Source organism: Monodelphis domestica, chromosome 2 (genome assembly GCF_027887165.1).
Source record: "Monodelphis domestica isolate mMonDom1 chromosome 2, mMonDom1.pri, whole genome shotgun sequence".
Classification (NCBI taxonomy): Eukaryota; Metazoa; Chordata; class Mammalia; order Didelphimorphia; family Didelphidae; genus Monodelphis; species Monodelphis domestica.
Genome location: NC_077228.1, coordinates 195,672,681 through 195,688,359, shown reverse-complemented (window position 1 = coordinate 195,688,359; position 15,679 = coordinate 195,672,681). Strand labels below are relative to the sequence as shown.

Genomic DNA, 15,679 nt, shown 5'->3' with positions numbered 1-15,679 from the left:
TCTAGGCATTGGAGATACAAGAGCAAGAATGTACCTGCCATCAAGGATCTCACATTATACTGGAGGAGAAAATGTAAATAAAAAATGAAATACAAGCTTCTATATGAGGTGAGAGGTATTGGATACAAATAGAGATGTTGAAATTTGCAAGAAGAATGTTCCCTTTTTCATCCACAACTACCATAAAGGAAGAAAGAATAGGGAATAGTGTTGAAATTTGGAGTAGAGACTTAGAGAAAAAAGGGAACATACAGTAAAGATCAGGTGTTTTCAGAGAAGTATTTGGTACTTACTCTTTCTAAGAAGAATAGTGTCTGTGATCTGAGAAGAGTAAATTTGGTGATTGTTGTAAAAATCTAGGCAACAAATGAAGAAATCTTGGTGGTAACAAGAGAAATGGAGAGAAAGGAAACAAATATAAGACATTCCACAAGAATTCACAAAATTCAAAGATTGTATATAGAGGAAGTAAAACAGGACAAAGTTAAAGAAGGTACCAAGGCTTTGAGTTAATAGGATGATGATACTTTTGACAGAAATAGATAGATAGACTTGGAGGGAAGGAAGATAATTAAATTTTAGTTATGACTCCTCACCCAGAGGAATTGTCTTGAAGGATAAGTGGGGTAGGAGTATTGGTAAATAGGCTTTTCTTGAAGTTTTCCATGTTTCTGAGGATTTTGGACTTAGGTAGAAATTTCCTCCCATTTTCCTCCCTCAGTTGAGCAGCCACTCAATTGAGGAGAAGCTATATGAAGAGATGAGAGAAACAAAGGAATCACTCTGGTCCCCCATGTATTTCCTTCTAAATCATCATCAAGGAATTGAAATATTGGGTTATATCATTGTTACAGAAAGTTGGGGAAGCAAGCAGTGCTGAGACCTCATGGCATTGAAGATCATAGAGAAGTAATTGGACGAACCAATAAAGGTGAATGAGAACACTAAAATCCAGTCCATATTCATTGTCTTCCTTTAGCTTCCCTGGAGCAATATCCAGGAACAGCCCTAGATCTCCATTAACCATTATTTTTTTTTGTATTCCTTTTGTCTTTATAGCAATACAAGACCTAACATAATGTTTATGAGATAGAAAGTTAAAGGTCAGCTAATTAAACTCTTTATAATATTGATAGTGGTGTATGCCCAAAGGGGGAGGAAATGGCCAAGGTCACTTAGTCCATAGGTTTAAATCTAGATCCTCTTGATATGGGGGCATAGGCTTCCCCAGACACCCTAACTCCCTAATCGTGTAGAGTACTTAAAAGACTACATTTTTCCTTACATTTATGAAGGTGACCTTGAGACTTTCAGGACCTCTCTCTTCATTCTTGATGAACACAAACAGGCATTACCCAGCTGGCTCCTGATAATCACCTACTTTATGTCTCAGATATCTGATTGTCCTCTGAACTGGATAGTTCACCCCTTTTTGGCTTAGTGGTAGAGGCATAGCCACATGCCACATCTCAGGTTCCAGAGACCCAGTAACATGCCATCATCATCCTTTCTCTAGTCACATAGGCCCTATTGTCAAAAGTAAATATAAAGCCCAGAACATATCTCCTCTAGGAGGCAGTGATCTACCTACACTGTTCTCTCAGGTAATTCAACATAAATACCAAATTAATAAATTTCTCTTTTATTTTTAAGCTAAGTTTTAGAGCTTGCATTCTTACAAAGGGTACCTATCCCAAACTTGGGATTCACCTCAAGTTCCCCCACATTTCTGACTTCCATTCTGCCATTTCCACTGCACTATGATTTGGAAAGTAAGAACTCAGTCTATTCCTTGATCAACTGGTATCTCTCATGGTCAAGTAATCTTTATTTTGTCATCTCTATCTTTCCCAAAATACATTGACTTCATAGTTATGTTGATAGTTTGTATTGTTTGTGGATAAAGTCGAATATAGATGAGCAAATATGAATGAAATAAAATTCAAGCAACAGTAAAGAGGCTATTTGCCTTGCAGGGTAAATTTAATAATTTGCCATGAAAAACCAAAATAAGCTCATAGGTTCATAGAGTTTTAGCTGAATCCATAGACCAAAGACCATATCTACTCCAACTCCTTCATTTTAAAGAAAAGTGAAGGCCACAGAAGTTAAGGCAGCTTCTCCAAAGCAAAAGACAAAGCTGGCAAAGCTAGAATTTGAACAAAGGCTCTAAAATCTCAAATTCGGTGCTTATTCAATTTGTCCCATAATTTTTCATCAGAGATTAGGAACTTTTAACATTCCACATATTCTCATTATATAGTATTTGCCTTTTAGTGACTATCACCTCACAATTCACATTTCCTGAACAGTAGTAATGAATATATGTCTTAACTTTGACTCTTTCCTCCTTCCTCCTCCCAAACACCCAAATTAGCTCTAGAAATGAGATGAATAGGGATATTTTTATGTTGTGGAAAATTATGATCCAGATGAAGAACACCTAGTCATCATACAATCATGAAGTCAAATTATGTCAAAATAAATAGGAAAGACAGCTATTATTGCCATTGCACTAGAATAATTAAGTTTTTATTAGGAGGATTACAAAGGATCTTCACTGAATCTCCAGAGACAGAAAGGGTTTCCAGAAATAACATATATTCTTTTCATGATATGATCATCTCATCTCATTCCACTAAATAGAATTATTTTATAAAATAAATGTTTTAGACATAAAATATCATAAACATTCATCACAATAATAATTATAGCATTTTGTCTTATCCAACCTGCTTTGTGTTTTTCAAGAAAGCATCTAACCCACTATAAGTGGGTCCCCCCTGGTTAGAGAGATGCCCCAAGAGCAGATGCTGAAGGAGCAAGCAGATGAAAGCAGGGGACAAGTAAGAGACAAGAGACAAAGAGATCAAATCCACATTTTCCTGAAGATGTGCTTTTTGAGTGATGGGAAGTTTTCATGCTGGTGTCCAACAGGAAGGACTGGGAGCAATTGGTTTAGGTTATTGAAGTATTCAGATGAAACAGGGTTGGACCAGAGTCAGGAGTACTTGGTCATTCCTTTCTTTCTCCTCCTTGCCACTCTGGGCTCCTTAGCGCACAAAAGAGTTGCAGGGACCACATCTTGAGCGAGGGGCACAAGGTCCACAGGGGGCACATGGGACACAAGGATTGCTGACTGGGCAGGGGCCAATGGGTTTGCCACAGGCATTGGTTGTTGCACAAGGGTTGCAGGGAAGTCTGAGGAGACAAAATTATCAAAGCTGAATTAGTATGGGTGAAAGGTAACTTTTGGTCAGAAGACAGGGAAATAAAAAAGACAATCTTGCAGTAGGATATGCCATATGAGGACAGAGACCTCCGAGGGTTTTTTATTTGTATCCCCAGAACCTAGCATAGTATCTGGTGCATAACTGGTGCTTTTTAAAAAATGCATTTTTAATTTAATTGGATTATACTTTGACTTTTGTTAACAAGATGAGTCCTTGAATAATTTGATGGATATGTGATCACATCAAGGTGTATCCCTACTTCCACTGTAGAAATAAAACACAACCCTCCATCCTATGTTCAAATCTTATCCCAATCCTCTAAGAAAGAATATACCCCTGTACTTTCTTTTAAGTTATTTAATGTTTCAGGTATACCAGTGCAGTCATTGGCCAGTCTATCTATTATCACTCATTCTCCCTATCTTCCCCAAGATACAAAGACTTCATAACTATATTGGACATCTCTGTAGATCATACATTCTCCATCTAAAACCTGAACTCTGCTACCTGAGTATAAATTACCATTGGGAATATACTGCAACCTACTTAACCCTAACATGTTCATAGGAAAATAGATGTAGGATTGGAAGTTTATCTATTTCAATCTCCTTATGCACTGATGAAGAAATTGAAGCATGAGGAGAATAAGTAGACTTCCCAAGGTCACAAAGATAGCAAACATCATTTGTAGGTTTTGAACCTAGATATTCTCCATAACCATGGACCATGTTACTTCCCCATTTCCCATACTGCTCTTTTGAAACGATGCATTAACATCAAGTATATATTTATTCCCTCCCAACTCTCCACTCCACCCTCAAAAAAAAAAATCACTGTCAGTGCTCTGGGAGAAATCACCAGTACAGTACTTACTTGCAGTCCTCACTCTCCAACAGACCCTGGTATGTGGCAATCTCACACTCAAGTCGGGCTCTGACATCCAAGAGGACCTGGTACTCTTGGTTCTGCCTCTCGAGGTCACCACGGATCTCAGCCAGCTGGGATTCCACACTGGTGATCATACATTGTAACTGAGAGAGCTGAGAACTGTAACGGGCTTCAGTCTCTGTCAGAGTGTTTTCAAGAGAATCTCTCTGTAATGCAGAAGAAGAATGAACGTCAGGAATAATAACTGCTCTTCATTCATGACAGTATTGACTTCCCAAAAATTTATATGCTCCTCCTTTCTCACATTTTCTACCACTGTGTTTGCCACAAAGCAGAGAACTCTCTTGGGGACCTCAAACGCTATCCAAAACCTTCCCATGCCTGTACATTAATTGCTTCTACAGCATACCAGATAAATGGTCTCACACAACCTTTGCTGAAAGACCTCCACTGATGGGAAACCCAGTACTTCCCAAGGCAGCCCATTCCACTTTGGAACAGTTCCAATTGTTAAGAGGCTAGAGGGGTTTTTGGGGGGTCATCAATCTCAAATTTACCTCTTCAAAACCCAGCTTCCAAAGCAAAGCAAGTCTGACCCTTCTACCACCATAAAGATCCCTTTCAAAAACCTGAAGACACCTATTAATATCCTCCTTAGGTCTTCTCCAGGCTAAACCTCCTAGTTTCTTCATTCAGGCCTTATCTGAAATGATCTCAAAACCTTTCACCAATTTGTTTGCCTTCATCTCTGGTCTACTTTTAAATGTGTGGCATATTTTTCACACATTTATTCCAGCTAGGATTTGACTAGGGAAGAAAACAGAGAACTTCTCACCTCCCCAGGCCTGGATGCCACATTTAGTTTAATGCAGCCTAAGATTACATAAGCATTCTTGGCTGCTATATCCCTCTGTTGACTTACATTGAGCTTCTAGTTCATTAAAATCCCCAGATCATTCCCAGAAAACTACTACATAGCTATTCCTTCCCCTTCTTACATTTATGAAGCTGATTATTTGGACTTTGCTGTAATCTTTTATATTTATTCCTGTTAAATATTATTTCATTCAAATTAGCTGAATGCTCTGGCTTATTAAGAACCTTTTGTGTGCCTATTCTATTATCTAAAGTTAAACTACTCACCAGGTTGTGCTGAGCCTGAAGCTCAATCTCCAAAGCATTGACAGTACGTCTCAGCTCAATGATCTCAGCCTGGAAGTTCTGTAGCTGTTCAGAACTGGACACCACCTGCTTGTTCAGTTCTTCTGTCTGAAATGTTCCAAGTTGAGAAACAAGAGATCAGAACATGATCATTGAGACCTTGGAAGCTTCAAGTTCTGTAGTGGGCATAAGCTAAATCCTCACCTGAGTGGTGAACCATTCTTCCACATCTCTGCGGTTGTTCTCTACTAGGGCCTCATATTCAGCCCGAGTCTCATTCAGGATCCTGTTCAGGTCCACAGTTGGGGCAGCATCCACCTCCACGTTAAGACGCTCCCCAATCTGGCATCGCAGGGTGTTGACTTCCTGGGGAAGAAAAGAATCAAAGTGAACACAAAGATCCCAGTAACTTCCTACCCTGGAAGAAGGGAGGAAAGAACAAAAGAAAGGACAAAATAGGGGAAAGAGGAAGAGAAGGAAGGAAAAAAGCAAGAAAGCAAATTAAGAAAAGAAAGGAAGAAAGGATACAAAAGAAGAAAGGAAAGGAAGGAGGTAGGGAGGAAAAAGAGAAAAATACTGAAAATGTCCTTGAACAGAATTGAACTTCCCATTAATGTGTTTGATTCTTGCAGGGAAATTCAGAAGCCCCATGAAAAAAAACTTCAAGCTATTTCATTATTAATCTTCCCCAACACATATTCCCACAGGCTACCACAGAGTCAGTGCAAAATCTCTAAAATAAAACTAATCAAACCACAAATCTGTCAGAATTCAGCATACTGTGGTATGCTGCCAAGAGCACTAGATTAGGAGGTAGATTTGCTTTTTCATTTCTGTCCCCAATTATGCCACTAATTTGCCATGTGATCTTGGGATACTTCTGTGTTCCAGGTCCCAGGATAATTTTCTGTGATTAAAAGAGGTCCCAAAGCCACTTCCAGCTCTCTCTCATATTCCTTCTAAAGCCATAAGAGTTTCCATTATGAATGCATAAAAATGAGGCCATAGAAAGCTGCCCTGTTACTGACCTTATTTAGTTCATGTATGCATCAGTTTTTCTTTGCTCAGGTGTCTGGCCTCAAGCAAAACATTCAAATTTCGAATCATGTATCCAATTTACGGATTACTTAATCTCTATTTTATGTATTCAGATTTGTGTTACTAAAATAACTTCCCTAGCTCCCAGGAGCATAACTAATGGACTCTCTGCCTCCTACTTCTCTTTCTTTGCTATAGCAGGTTCCAACATGTTCGGGTCCCACAAGGTCTCAGCATGTCTTACCTGTTCATGATTCTGCTTGAGACAGAGCAGTTCCTCTTTAAGGGACTCCACTTGGGCCTCCAGGTCAGACTTGCACAGGGTCAGATTGTCCAGAATCCTGCGCAGGCTATTGATGTCAGCCTCTACCAGCTGGCGCAGAGACAGCTCAGTTTCATACCTGTGACCCCAGGAGGTGATGATCAGTGGAATAAGAAGTAGGAATGATCCTGACTTCGACTCTGCAATTTCACCCTACTGTTTCTAATTAGAACCTGGCAGTTATAGCAGCCATTTCTGTCCATTCTTTAATCATCTTTACACCTTTAAGTTGGCTTAAAACTACACTGAGACTTCTGAGACACCTTTCTTTAAGGCCTCAAAGATAATCTTGCTGTCTACCCTTCCTCAAAGCTTCCCTCCCCCAAAAGCCTCAACATCAGTAAGTATTACACTATTTAAAGTTTTACAAATGATTAAGAGCTGATGAACATGGGTCGATGGGGATATGATTAGGGATATAGACTCTAAACAATCACCCTAGTGCAAATATTAATAATAGGGAAATAGAGCTTGATCAATGACACATGTAAAACTCAGTGGAATTGCATGTCGGCTATGGGAGATAGGGAGAGGGAGGGGAGAGAAAGAACATGAATCTTGTAACCATGGAAAATATTCTAAATCAAATTAATGAACTTAAAAAAATAAATTGTATAACCAACACAAAAAAATTAAAATTAAAAAAATAAGTTGGTGTGATACCAAAAAAAGAGAGAGAGCTGATGAACCTAATAATAGAAAAAGGAAGTTCAGTCATCATTTGTATTCTCCAAAAAAGTCACTTCCGACATACCTGATATTTGCTCTGGATGAAGCAAGGGAAATAACACAATGGAGTAGATTTGAAAACAGAAGACTTCAATGCCTCAATATTATCTCACTATAAAATCTTGGTCAAGTCACTTCAATTCATCTGAACCTCAATTACCTCAAAGCAGTAGGTTGGACTAGAGATCTCCTGAACACCCTTCTGGCTTTGATGATCTATGATTGTGATAGATATAGATATTGATATAGATATAGATATCTAGTAAAAATGCCAGAGAAGGGCTTTAGGTACCATCAATGATGGGTAGAAGAGGGAGTAGACTAGAGAAATTAATGGAAAAAGATATAGTTGTGATATTATGGGAAAATTATTGGAATTCCAAGTCTAGAGAGGACAAAAAAATCTTGAGATCATCGGGCAACTTTGGGCAAGTCCCTTCTCTTTACCTCAGTTTCTTCACCTATAAAAGAAGGGGACCCAAAAACATGAACTAAGGTCACTTCTACATTGATCTATGATTCTACAATGCTACATGCATGGACTTGGGATTAGTAACTTTATCTTTCTGGGATCTCTGTTTCCTCAACTATAAAAAAGGGTTAGAATATAAGACCTCTGAGGTTCCTCCCATTCCTGATTCCTACAAGTTAATCAGTAGCCTCTGCTTCATCATGCCAACTCACTTGGTCCTGAAGTCATCAGCAGCCAACTTGGCATTGTCGATTTGTACCACCAACCTGGCGTTCTCAGACTTGGTGCACAAGATCTGGAATATTATAATAGGGCACACAGGGAACAAGGTGTTAGAGTAGCCAGTCATCTGTAGACTTTGAATAACTAGTCCTCTCAAACATTGGCTGGTTGACCAAAGTATCTTTTGTTTGGATGATAAAAGATCATTCCTTGTCAACATAAATGTACTGGAAACTTTGAAAAATCATTCATGAAACATATGACCAAGTAAAGAGTCTCTTTCCAATATACTGTTCCCTTTGAAAATAATCACTTCCTTTGATTTTATATGACTCTCAGTAAGATATATATATATAGATATATATACACATACTACACACACTTCCAGCTATTCCTCCTCTTGGTTCCTCACAGTTTATAGGCTATCTGGGAAGCACCTCTGAGCAAAAGCTATGGATTTTATCTTTCTTTGTTTCCCTCGCGGTCATCATAGTACCTAGTACATAGTAGGCACTTAATAAAACTGACTTATTGACTAGGAAATAGAAATTCAGATTGATTGAGAGTGGAGAAGATTACTCAAAGTCCATTTTACTCTTTCATGTGGTTAAATAAAAGGGGGGGTAGCAAAAGCTTAATAAATATTGAATGCTCAACTGAAAACCAAATCAGAAAGATGAATGAGATCCCCTCAGAAAAAAACTACTCTGCCAACATCTTCAACACTATTTCTCATACATCAGGCTCTGGTGAATGGGTTACTAGTGCTCAGAAGCAACTCATAATTACAGCTCTTCTATGCAAAGTGCTGTTAATTCCTCTATATGGTTAACATTATGTAAATGTTCACATTTAATCAGTCATTGAAAGACAGAGAATGATCTAGGCAAAAACTTAACCATCCCCTTATTGACAGGCAATTCCAATGCCAAATTTCAAAAGTCTTACATTTGAATGGAATGACTTGCCTAGTCTCACAATACAAGTAGTTTCTCATATTTCTTATTCTTTTCATCCCTACTGTCAAGTTTCAGAATGACTTGGAGGTGCCCACCCACCCACCTAATACCTTCTGCTGAAGCTCCTCAATGGTCCTAAAGTAGGACTGGTAGTCTGGGCACACATAGGGGACCTGCTGTTGGCACCACTCCTGTATCCTACACTCCAGCTCAGCATTCTCCCTCTCCAGCTGGCGTACTTTCTCCAGGTAGTTGGCCAGGCGGTCATTCAGGAACTGCATGGTCTCCTTCTCATTGCCATTGAAGGAACCTTCACAGAACCATCCACAGTTGCCCACATTGGCTGGGATGTTGCAGGCCCCTGGAAGGGTGCAGCCGTGGCAACTGGGAGGCAGGCAGGGCCTGGAGGAGCAGCTTGTACGGCAGCTGATGCTGGGTAGGCAGCAGTTGTAAGGCATGGTGGTGAATATGGTGGTTGGTTGTTCGGTTGGGTACAGAAGTCTTGTTTCCAGAGCCCGTGGGGTTATGGAGCATCTGTCCACCCAGGAGCCTTTATAGCCCCTCAGAAGTGGGTGTGGACAGATTACCACACCTTTTTTTTTTACTCTCCAGATTTTTCAAACAACCTTCCCCTCAACCTGTTATTTACATCCCTCAAAAAAGTCCCTCACCTCATAAAAGACTTTACTTAGGCTTCCTGCTAAGTCAGGACTCCTCTCCAGAGCTTTTTGTCAGTGAAGTAAGAGCTTCATGTGTCTAGCTTCAAAGAGGTAGAATCATTAAAGCCATCATACCAGCTATCGTTAATTTGGCTTGGTGGGTAAGGTGACAGTATTGCTTTGCCATCTAGTTCTGGTGTCCTGACTCCTGGGTATTAGTTTGACTCTACATCTGAATCCTTTTACAGGTGGCAAAAAGCCATAGACCTTTTTATTCCTCTTTCTTACATGTCTCCTATTTCAAACTGAGCAGTTTCAATACATCATCTATCAAGTATGCAACAAATATTTGTTGAACAGCTCTGATATACGACAACTTGTGGCAAGTACAGGAGATACTAGAAAGTATAGGAGTTATTCCTGCCCTGGATGAGCTTTTAGCCTGTGGAGACATAAGACTTGAGTCTTGAAAAGATTACTTCCAACATAATTCAATCAAACATTTAAGTACCTACCGTGTACCAATGGAGAAGGAAATTGCACATCACTCCAGCAGCTTTGCCATGGACAGTATTGGGGTACTCTGGTCCAAAAGGTCACAAAGACATAGAGATTATTGAATGAGCAACCGACAACAATTGTGTACCAGATGAAGAAGTGAGATATTGAGGAGAGAGAGCTGGCCTTGGAATCAGAAAGACCTAAGTTCAAATTCTATCCCTTACATCTAATGGTTGTATTAATGCAGGAAATGACTTAACCTACCACCTACCCCAACTCTAAGACTGTAAGTTGCAGGGAAGGTACCAGTGTGCATTGATAGAAGTAGTCTCCTCTTTGGGGAGCCTCCTATACCAAGGAAAGCACAGACCTAGTCCTTATCCCTATCCCTATATGCCAAGTACTTGAATACAAAATATTTAAAAAATGAATCAGGTTTTGGAGTAGCTAGGTTTCTCAGTGGTTAGAGAGAGCCAGACCTTGAGAGTGGAGGTCCTGAGTTCAAATCTAGCCTCAGACTTTTCCTAGCTGTGTGATTGAGCAAGTCATTTAGCTTCAATTGCCTAATGCTTACCACTCAGAATCAATAGGAATGGAATCAATCGTATTAATTCTAAGTCAGAAGGTAAGATTTTAAGAAAAAATGAATCAGATTTTGTATCCTTCTACAAGTCAGAAAGAGTAACAGTAATGGTGGCCTATTGCATTTCTTTAGCATTTTATGATTTGCAAAGTTTCTGATCATTAGATAATTTGTTAGTAGTAGATGCTAAATGCAACTAGTACAGACAAGAAGGGAAAGTTCACCATCAACTGGCATGGTCATTGAGAAGATGAGTTTTGGTTTGATTCTTAAATGATGGACAGGATGCAATAGAATTCTCTGGTCTCTAACATCCTTTCTAGCTGGCATTGTATTTTCCTACAGCAATAATTTCTATAGGAAGAGAGACAGAATGTGGACAGCTAGGTGGCTCAGTGCTTGGCCTAAATTCTGGAAGACTCATTTTCTTGAGTTCAAATCTGACCTCAAACACTAGCTGTGTGACCCTAGGTAAGTCACTTAACTCTGTTTGCCTCTGTTTCCTCATTGTAAAATAAGCTGGAGAAGGAAACAGCAAACCAATATCTTTGCCAAGAAAACTCAAAATGAGGTCAAGAAGAGTGGGACATGACTGAAAACAATTGAACAACAGTAAAAGGGAGAAAGAGAACATTCCATAGGATACAAGATCTAGAGCTGAAAGGAACATCATAGGTCATTTAGTCCAATGTCTTCATTATACAGATGAAGAAAATGAGGCCAGGGAAGTTAAGTGATTTTTCCCAAGGTCACACAGATAGAAATGATACTTCATCATAACTAGTGCTTTTCACAGAAGAAATGATTTCCATATAATGTTAAGGAAGAAATTCAAAGTAGTTTGTTTAGAATTGATGGGGTTATACAGGAAAACAGTGGGCAAGGTACACTGGAGCTACACTGTAAAGCAGCGGTTCTCAACCTCTCCATTTGTAGCAATGAGAATACATAATGCATATCAGGTATTTCCATTCTGAATCATAACTGTACCAAATTACAGTTTTGAAGTAGCCACCAAAATAATTTTTTGGTTTGGGGTCACTGCAACATGAGGAACTGTATTGCGGGGTCACGGCATTAGAAAGGTTGAGAACCACTGCTGTAAAGGATCTCAAATGTAAAGCTTGAGTGTTAGAATTTAACTAGGAAGCCATGGGTAGTCCTCACTGGTTCTTAAGTAGAATAATAATATGAAAAAATTTTTAAAGGTTAGCCTAGCTGCATTGTTTAGATTGGGTTGGAGAGTGCAGACTAGAACCATGAAGACCAATCAGGAGGCTTTTACAGAAGCACAGTAAAGAGATAAGGATTTGGATTAGGGGAATTACATTAAACAAGGAAAGAAATGATGAGATTCAAACATTTTGAAGAATCAACAAAGCTCAGTGACTACTTGGATTTTGAAGTGGTAGAGAAGGGAAAATCAAGAGAGCTCTAAAATTTGAGCCTGACATGTATTTCACATTCCAGTCAAACTGGCCTAGTGGCTGAAACTCCACCTCCCATTTCATTGCCTTTGCATAGGCTGTGCCCAATGCCAGGAATGCACTCCTTCCTAATCTCTGCCTCTTTAGCATCTTTTTCTTCTTTAAAAGCTCAACTCAAGTGCCACTTATTCCATATGGCCTTTCCTTGATTACTCATGCACACACCAGCTGGTCAGTGTTATCTTGTTGCCTGTTTTTCTCTACTTTATTGCCTCCACTGATTTTTTGTATTTATTTTATACATATTTGATTTTTACTTACTTTTATAACTGTTGTATCCTTCTCTCCTCTGCCCCCACAAAAAGCACTTTAAGATTCGGGATCATTTTATTTTCATCTTTGTATCTACCTTGCTTCATATAATAAATGCTCATTTATTTGAATTAAATAATTGGCCAAAATAATGACATAAACAAATAAAAAATAATCAAGAGTCGGATTGGGAGGGAAAAGAATGAGTTGAATTTTAGACATATTGAGTTTAAGGTAACAATGTTACATATAATGAAAATATAATACTAGCAGTTGGAGATGTAGGATTTAGAACTTAGGATAAATAGTTAGGACTTCAACATCTGTAAAAAATGAAGCAGCAGAAGTAGTAAATAAAAGTAGGAGAGTAAATAAAAGCCAAATCTTGGAAAACATTCACATTAAAGAGAGAAGAGATGTGTTTGAGAAGTGAAGGAAGAGTAGAAAAAGAAAAGACATCTTAATATACAGTATCATGGAAAGGAAAGAAAAAGAAAATCTGAGAATGGAAAGATTGTGCACCAATATCAAATGCTTCAGAGAAGACAAGGAGAGTGAGAATAGAGAAAAGGCCACTGACTGGTGATGGGGGATGAGAAGGGAGAGATCATTGAAAGCTGCACAGGTAAGATTGAGGGGAAATGTGTCTAAATTGAATTTATATAAATGTAATCCTTTTAGATGAGTGAAGGGAGCTCACTATTTAAAATAAGTATGGTCAAACTTTAAAAAAGAACAGAAACTTTCATTTCTTTAATTTTATAAATATAGATGTTTCTAGATGAGATCTATTAAAAGCATTAAGAATTCTTTGATTATGGCAAAGACAAAGCCAGAAGGAAAAGAATCCAGAACTAGGCATAAAGAAGTTAGAAACTATTTCTTCATCAAGTAGCAAGCAATACTAAATACCTAACATATCCAACATTATAGAGATACAAGGGCAAAAGTTAGACAGTCTCTGACCTCAAGAAACTTGTATTCTACTGGGGTAATACAACATATTTCCATAGCACAGCAATGATCAGAAAATCCTATCTCTTGCTGGAAGAAAATATCCATTACAGATGAGAATCTCTTTACTGCCTGGTGTTGTTGTTGTTGTTGTTGTTGTTTTAAACCCTTACCTTCCATCTTGGAATCAATACTGTGTATTGGTTCCAAGACAGAAGAGTGGTAAGGGCTAGGCAATGGGGGTTAAGTGACTTGCCCAGGGTCACACAGCTGGGAAGTGTCTGAGGCCAGATTTGACCCCAAGGCCTCCCATCTCTAGGCCTGGCTCTCAATCCACTGAGCCATCCAACTGCCCCTTACCGCCTGTTTTAATAGCAGTAAAAAAGAGCAAAGAGAAGTGATAACCAATGTAATTCCTAACACAACTGGGCAACTAACATAAAGCTGTGTCTCAATCCAGCCTTTCAAAGACTCCAAAACCACTAGTAGCTGGATAAATCTGAATATGACTTCTTTCTTTGTCAGTCACATCAGTTGATAAGCTTGCTATATGTAGTTCAGTCATTTCAGTTATTTCTAACTCCTCATGATCCCTTTTAGGGTTTTCTATGAAAAAATATTGGAGTAGAGTTTGCCATTTCCTTCTCTAGCTCATTTTACAGATGAGGAAACTGAAGCAAATAGAGTTAAATGACTTGCATAGACACAGCCTAATGTCTAAGGCCAGATTTGAACTCATGAAGATGAATCTTCCTGGCTCCAAGCCCAGGGCTCTACTCACTGTGCCACCTGGCTACCCAATGCTACATTAGGAAACATTAAAAAGAGACATTCAGTTCTGGATGCCCCATTTTGGGAAGGATATTAACAAATTGGAACACATCCTTATGAAACTGAGAAAGATGGTGAAAGGACTAGAGAATATGCAAAGACATGTGGATAAATAGATATATGGATAGATAGATAGATAGATAGATAGATAGATAGATAGATAGATAGATAGATAGATAGAGTAAATAGATAGTTAAATAAATAAATGGATGAAAATAGTAGGTGAATGAAGTGATTTTTAAAGTGAGGATTTTTAGGTCAGAGAAGACATGAAGAGACACGATAGTTGTCTTTAAGTATTTGGGGGAAAGATTATATTTATTCTGCTTGGATCCAGAGAATCAATCTAAGGTCCATGAGTAGAAGTTCCAGAAAGTCAGATTTCAGCTTGATTTTTTAAAATAGGTTCTGAATAACTAAAACTATTCTAATGTGAAAGGGACTTGCTCACTGACAGAGGTAGCAGACCCCACCTCCCTAAAGGCTTCAAAGTATAAACTGGATAACCTTTTTGTCCAAGTTTCTAGGATCTAGGTCTAGGTCTAGATCTAAATGACCTTTGAGGTCCCTTCCTACTTTGAAAAAAATCTGTGCTTCTTTCCTTATCCTTTCTATCACTGAGGTAGTGTACCAATGACTAGAAATCTTGTTTGTCTTTCATTTTTGAAAAGGATCAATAACATCACGTGGTGATGCCTTGACTTGTGCACAAATTGTATGTAAATGAAGCAGAGTGGCACAGTCATCAGCCTCGCTTTCTACTCCAGTCATCTAAGCCCAGTGTCAAGGCAAAAGTTAAGATGACTGGCAGTGACATGGGATGCAATGAATGACTTTGACATGTTCGATGTCTGACCAAGCTCCATGGACGTGGGAACAAATTGTTCTCATGCACCCATTCCCTCGAGTAAAGTCTTTACAGGCTTGGGGACAGATATTTCCCCAAATCATAGACAGATTTCTGACCCATTAGCTACACTCAACTTGGCTTAACCCATCTGCAGGGGTGGTTTCTGAGGAGAAAACTTCCTCTAGCAGAAGTTATCTCCTCCTCTGTGCCTTACACAGCCAGGTGCCCAGCTCATGCTATAGCTTCTTGGAGACACAGATGAGAAGAGAATTGAGTGCCTGGTCAATACCAAAGGTGGATAAGTAACCCTAAAAAGGGCTTGGCAAGCCCTCATACCAGAAGAGCTTGTCCTCCTTGAGCACCATACACCCCAGGGACTGCAGTAATGATCAAAAAGGAGAGAAGGAAATATCAAATAATGTTTCCCTTTACCTTGGCAGATTATGTAATACAAAAGGGTCAGACACACAGTCTACAGATCACATATGGCCCACAACACTCTCAAATACAGCCCAAAAGGTTAAAATGTAATTAGAAA

General features: G+C 38.9%; 2 protein-coding genes across 2 annotated transcripts in view; both read right to left on the bottom strand.

Annotated features, from left to right (window-relative positions):
- Window positions 1-1,959: 1,959 nt before the first annotated feature.
- On the bottom strand, window positions 1,960-9,534 carry LOC100013082 (keratin, type I cuticular Ha1). Its single transcript, XM_001364457.3, has 7 exons — window positions 9,135-9,534; window positions 8,056-8,138; window positions 6,565-6,721; window positions 5,487-5,648; window positions 5,265-5,390; window positions 4,107-4,327; window positions 1,960-3,201 (listed from the first exon to the last, which is right to left on the bottom strand). The coding sequence occupies exons 1-7, from the start codon at window positions 9,480-9,482 to the stop codon at window positions 3,054-3,056; spliced, it is 1,245 nt and encodes a 414-aa protein (XP_001364494.1). The 5' UTR covers window positions 9,483-9,534; the 3' UTR covers window positions 1,960-3,053.
- The window catches only part of LOC100013969 (keratin, type I cuticular Ha4), a 32,365-nt gene continuing 21,993 nt past the window's right edge, over window positions 5,308-15,679 (bottom strand). Inside the window, exon 9 of the transcript XR_001628057.2 lies at window positions 5,308-5,390. The gene's annotated coding sequence lies outside the window, so the exon portion shown is untranslated. The remainder of the gene's footprint in view (window positions 5,391-15,679) is intronic.

What these genes read in the sequence shown, in the direction of transcription:
- LOC100013082 (XM_001364457.3), bottom strand. Translation starts at nt 9,482, where the DNA reads ATGCCTTACAACTGCTGCCTACCCAGCATCAGCTGCCGTACAAGCTGC. An exon ending in AAGAATGGTTCACCACTCAG is followed by an intron (nt 5,391 to 5,486) that starts GTGAGGATTTAG and finishes GGAACATTTCAG; the next exon opens with ACAGAAGAACTGAACAAGCA. An exon ending in TTCAGGCTCAGCACAACCTG is followed by an intron (nt 4,328 to 5,264) that starts GTGAGTAGTTTA and finishes TCTGCATTACAG; the next exon opens with AGAGATTCTCTTGAAAACAC.